Source organism: Nicotiana attenuata, unplaced genomic scaffold, assembly GCF_001879085.1.
Source record: "Nicotiana attenuata strain UT unplaced genomic scaffold, NIATTr2, whole genome shotgun sequence".
NCBI lineage: Eukaryota > Viridiplantae > Streptophyta > Magnoliopsida > Solanales > Solanaceae > Nicotiana > Nicotiana attenuata.
In genome coordinates this window covers 235391-241492 of record NW_017670329.1, presented here as the reverse complement: position 1 = coordinate 241492, position 6102 = coordinate 235391, and the positions used below count along the sequence as shown (strand labels likewise).

The 6102-nt window shown below is 33.9% G+C and overlaps 1 protein-coding gene across 2 annotated transcripts in view; it reads right to left on the bottom strand.

The window, feature by feature from the left end:
- The window catches only part of LOC109237949 (ribonuclease 2-like), a 6731-nt gene extending 3038 nt beyond the window's left edge, over nucleotides 1-3693 (bottom strand). The window contains exons 1-6 of one of the 2 annotated variants that reach the window (XM_019404345.1): nucleotides 3195-3693; nucleotides 2479-2507; nucleotides 2312-2385; nucleotides 1411-1512; nucleotides 1294-1297; nucleotides 435-526 (exon numbers count right to left, since the gene is read on the bottom strand). In XM_019404345.1, the coding sequence (XP_019259890.1) occupies nucleotides 435-526; nucleotides 1294-1297; nucleotides 1411-1512; nucleotides 2312-2385; nucleotides 2479-2507; nucleotides 3195-3442 (549 nt within the window). In that variant the 5' untranslated portion in view covers nucleotides 3443-3693. The remainder of the gene's footprint in view (nucleotides 1-434; nucleotides 527-1293; nucleotides 1298-1410; nucleotides 1513-2311; nucleotides 2386-2478; nucleotides 2508-3194) is intronic. The other variant, XM_019404346.1, reaches the window with a different exon arrangement.
- Nucleotides 3694-6102: the final 2409 nt, after the last annotated feature.

Below are 6102 nucleotides of genomic sequence, written 5' to 3'. Positions count from 1 at the left end.
AAACGTTTTAAGGTTTTTAGGTCGCTAAACTAAAACAATTACTACGAAAGAGTTTGTTTGACGACGTAGTGTAATTAGTGATACCCCTACCCCCCCCCCCCCTCCCAAACAAAAAATATTGATTACCGAGTTACAACTGATTTCCTCTTGGTATATTTTGCATCAAGGGGAACAGGGTTTTAATAAACACCCAGGAAAATTTTTTGAGATATAACCATATTATTCAAGATGCAACAACTTCTTCACTATTTGAGGTCATCAAAAAATTTCATAGAATGAAAATACCCAAGCACAAAAAGATAAAAACAAAACCTACAAAACTGTACAAGCAACAAGAAGAAAAGGACATAAATTTTCTAAGGAAAAAAAAGGTATTTTACTCTTCCAAGGATAGTATACCAGAACTATAATACATAGCATGAAAAGTCACTTACTGTAACATTATACTTGAAGTAAACATTCAACGTAGTCAAAAAGAACTCATATTCATCATGGACAACTGGATAAGCACATGTCCCATGTTTTTCTGCAATCAATAAACATGAAAATATAGTCACAAATGATACTTAAAGAATATCCTATCTGGTATGTTATTGTTGTTGTTGTTGCTGTTGCATACAAGTATACCAGACCTTCTGTACTATAATCAGGTTGGATTTTGTAGTGAAAAAAGGCCCTGTCTCCATATAACTCCCTATTGAAAACCAGGTGTTTTGTTTGGTAACCAGAAGATGTACGCCCCATCATAATACCATGAGGTATATGTTAAAAGAACGAACATGAGTTCTTTTACACATCGCACTGCGAAGCGATATAACAACCACTGGGAGTAGGGGCAGGATTCTCAGTGTAACTTAGAGGGATTTATTTTCTCCAATAACAGAAATGTGTCTTTTAGCCCTTTGTTGGCACAACATCGTCATACCAAAGGGAGATTACAGCATATTGATGGTATGCACAGGCTTAAGCACACACAAGAGTCAAGACATCTCACTGATTCCATGACAAAAGCAGAAGGAAATAACTACCTTCTACCTCAGTTTTAGAAGGATAATAAATAAATAAATTTACTGTACACGAGGAAGTACATGCCTAATCACTTATCAGTATCCAAGGAAGAAGGGAGCTACACTTAATTTGTTAAGACATGTCAAAAGTCAAATTACTTTCTAGGTTTTTACATCACTGGCTCCTTTATGTACATATAAACCTTGCTTCTCAATTAATTTCTAAGAAATAGCAAGCTTGCAAGATTAATTTAACATAAAATATAGAATAAGGCAAGGTAATTACCCCACTGTGCTTGAGTATCTCCAGAGTCAGCATAGAGGAAATGCAAGGAGGATGTGTCAGTTCCTTAAATTGTATCGAATTCAAACAATCAATGAGTAAAGACAACAGTGAAACCACCTCATGTGCCCAGAATGGTCCTTTTTTGTGATGGCAAGATCTGGGGGAGCCACAACTTAAAGAAGGCCAATACTTCCTCAAGGGCACGAGCAATGTCGAAATCTGAGATGACAAATAGTACTTCGGCTCAAAAAAATAAATTTGGCCTTGGTGATGAGGAGTAAGCATCTCGATGAAATGGAAAAAAGGGAAGCACCACTGAGATTAACTAAGCTTCTCAATGACCTCATAGTGGAGTTTCCAAATATCCTAGCTAACCAACAAAGTTTACAGAAGCTTGTAGCGCTAATGTGAAATAATATCGCTTGAAGCCAATTTACAGCAAAAGATGTTTGATGGCTTAACTCTCTATCTGTATTTGCATAAATAATTGGCACCTTGACACAATCTCACAGCCATAGTCTACGTTACAAATATGAACAAATTATGTAACAGAATTCAGATCTGAAAAATTAAGCAGACAAAAGGTCTTATAATGCAAACTTCATGATTAAAAGCTAAGATAGCAAATAGACAAACGTGTAAGTGTTCACACAAAAAGAACTGCTCAATGTGAAGGTGAAGATTTGGGAATCCATTCTTGAGTCCTTGATCTTTGTAAAAAGCTGCACCCAAGGATGTGGCCTAGTGATAACTGGAATGAGGATCACGGGGAAGTTTTGAATCCCAGTAGAGGCAAAAAAAAGCTAGGCGATTTCTACCCCGACACCACTGTTATCACAATAAAAAGAAAAAAAATATCTCCATGAACTCTTGTGGATTTAGTCGTGTCATCAGAAGACATTGGCATTCCAGTTATAAACTGTTCACAAGCAATGCAAGTAGTTCCACCAATCAATTCTCACATTCCAGGCTGCTCTGTCATAGAAAAAGGGCAAGAAAATACAATAAGCAAACATACCTCTCTCTCATCAAATGCTTTACCGGAACAGCAGGCAGGCCAGGTTCCATCATTGTACTCTGTCCAAAGTCCATCTATAGCACAAGAAACCTTATTCAATTCTATCTTTCACTTTTCATCACATACAAAATTAATTACACACCCTTCTGAAATGGAGTAGGACTTACGAATTGTGAATACAGGTGGCGAGTTCGAGCTGCAAAAATACAAAAATCACAGGTAAGCTCCTATAACGCGTGTTATATAATGAAATTGCCGCAAAACAAATATATCGAAATTTCTTATTCTTTTTCTTGCTATAATAATCGGTAAATAATTGATCCACTTTGCGCTTCTCCACTTAAAGATAGTAGTGGTACTAGATTTGGTTCAGTAGCCATTAGACCAAAGCCATGGAGGCCCATAAACTTTAATCTAACAACAACCACAACAACTAAGCCTAAGTCACAAACTAATTGAAGTCTGTCATATGAATCTTCAATATCCATTTAGCACCATTTGGACCGTACTTCAATTTAATCCTAACAAAAAAAAAAGGAGGAAAAAAAAGGCACATAAAGAAGCATAAGATCTATGATGGAAAATATAGGGGTAATTGCATTGAATAAGTACATTTAACCTTCAATTAACTAAAACATGTGTATTTGGTCCTTTCGTATATGAATAAGTTATACTAGACTATTTTTAGAACTATATTACCCTCGCATCAGTATTCAGATGGTTTAGCAAAGTTGTTACATTTGTGAAGATTCACGTGCAGAGGGATCAAAGGTACACGTATCAACTAAACAAAGACCAAAATTAGAAATTGTCCATATTTGAGGGACTACAAGCTAAATTTTCCAAAAAAGAAAGAAAAAAGAATAAGAAAAAGGAGATATACCGGCTGCAACAGGCGTTGGAAGAACAACAACGGCGAGTTCTTCGGCAATAGGTGCCTGGCCATTGGAGAGATAGCTTGAAGTAATCGAACTCTCGCTGATATCCTCCTCCTGCGCCGCTGCGTCCTCTTCTCAGTAATCCTACTTCCTCATCCCATCCACCATTGACTCCAACCAGAATACAACATGCTCCGATCAACAGAAATAGCATTCGTAGATTCGCAATAGCGTTGACCGGAAGGAAAGTCATGGCTCTACCCCTACTGTTCTATTCCCAATAGTTTTTCAGTTTTCTTTTTCTTTTTTTTGGGTTTCGTTCTTATGGATATGGCCATGAGTTGTGAAACAGTTTTATTATAAATAAGGAAGAAGGCTGGTGGCAGACGGCAGTTTTGGATTATTATTGTGAACCAAAAAAAAAAAAAGAAGAAGAAGAAGATAAATGGCGTGAGGGTTAGTTAACGGACAAAGTAGAACTTGGCACTTTTAATTTGCTGACGGACTTGAAGAATCTTTACGAACATGTTTGATGAGCATTTAATACTCTTTCGGTTTCATGATTTTAACTTATGTAGGAATTGAAACTTTTTATCATTAGTTTAATATTTATTTCTTTCCCATTTTTAATTTCCAAAATAAGAAATTCCAGCTTTATCATCAAAGTAACTTTTCCACTTTGTTTTTTGTGTGGTAATATTCCACTTTAATTTTAATATTTTTTATTTCATTAATATAAGAATTAATTTTAGAGACATCTATTTAAATTTTTGGCCTTATAACACCTCCAAAAATCTTTGATGTTACATTTTGAATTAGGAAATGCCACTCGCCATATTTTGTCAACATCATATCATTAGGAACACTTTGTATAATATGATATTTTTTTGTAAATGTCAAACCCAAAAATAATACAATACTTGAGTGGAAGCAGCTTGTATGAAATTCTTTGGGCACTTCCCGGCATGAAATATTTTACCTAGCATCTAGCCATTGGCTTCTTCCTTCTACTAGCCTTTTACTTGAATTTTCCAGAAGATTATAATATTACATTTACCTTTCTCCCTCGTCTTAATTTCTTGTTACAATTCTTTTAGCTTATTTATCATAATAAAAATATTATGATTGGACTACTTTGCCAGTTTTAATATTCTTTGTTATTTATTTTGAGAAAAGGCCAAAAATGTCTCCGAATTATTGAAAATAAAATTATTATACTTTTCACTAGTATACGTACCTGCGCGATGCGCGGATTAGTTCAAAGGAAAAAGAGCTGAGAGAGATAATAGAAAAAAAAGTATATATAGCATTAGCCACGGGAAAGACCAAAGTCCTCTCATTGCATCAATTAAAAGCGTATTATTTTTTCCTTTGAGAGTACTTTTCGAACATTTAGGCATAATCTTTTCTTCCATATTCTTTATAATAATATATTGCATAGACGCTCCAGATCATATGTCGTCGTCTAATATTCTTGACTTGCATAAAACTAACAGTACCATATCTTTGACTTGCATAAAAGTAACAGTACCATAATGATTCTGAAAAATTACATGAGAAATTCACTCGTTTCTTTTTTGGTTCTTTTGCTTAATTGAAAGAAAAACTTCCTAGTTCTCTAGCATATCCTTAATGCAATTTATTAAGTTTTAATACACATATATGCCTACTTATTACTATTGAATATAAACCCTTGAATTCTAATAATCAAGTTCTTTAGTGTATCATTCGAAGAATCCGGGTTTGACCAGATCTAAAATTTTATTATCAAATATATCTATCCACATATATAAGTAAAATAAGTGTCATCTTAAAGGACAAATTAAAAGTGAGCATGTACCTACCTCGCATTCCTTCTCTTCATCTACGCCTTGAATAGTATTGAAGTCAGGATCCTAACAAATATAAAAAAAATTATTGAGTTCGAAAAAGCTGCAACTTAACTACATGTTTTTGCTATTGATTATCCCATGAATATGCACATAGAAATTAAAAAAAATACACGAAGAGCAAATCAAAAAATTCAGATTTGAAAATTAAAAAACGTAGAAGCAAACGTGATATATGTTATAGTATATCACTGAGAAACATATTTGAGGATACAATATGTTTGGTGCATAAATTCTTCAATCGAGTTTTGGTACTGATTATCCCATGAATACACATGCAAATTAAAAGACAGAGTTACCAAAATAAATTTTTAATTCCTTTTCATCTTATAGAACTTATTCAATCGAGAAAGTAGCGTCTAAATTGTAACGATCTGGTTCTTTCAAAATATTGCATTATTGAATTTTTTTTTTGTTCAATTGATTCAATTTTTGCGGAAATCGTATGGTTTCTTGAATTTTTTTATAGCAGTGGAAGATTTGAATTTAAGAACACTATCAATCGGAGAAATAGAAGTTGGGCGGCAGTTTGGTTTTGTGAGTTCATGTGCGTATGTTTCATGAGTTATGCGTGGTTGAGCAACTGTCCATTATCCTTAGATTGGGTTTTGTAGATAAAATTTAGATTTAAAATACATCACACATTTTAAAGAAAAATCACACAAACCCCACATTTTGTTAAAGTGAAAGAGAAAGGAGAAGAAATGAATAGTAGAAAATGCGAAGTATTAATTACTCACCTGCAAAGTTTAAAGGAGAAACACTGGTATGAGATGCATAGTACAGAAAAAATACATCACGTGCCCAATAAATCATATATGCCAATATGCAGTGAAAGAGTAAAACAGATAAACAGTGAAAGCCAACCTGGATAACATTACTTATTGAGGATGAAGGATATCAGTGTGTGTGGAGTTTAAATACACATGGAAATAATTCGGCCANGGCTTGTACTACGAGACCGGTTTTGCCCATATACAATACATACATATACATATATATATATATATATATTGTATATATA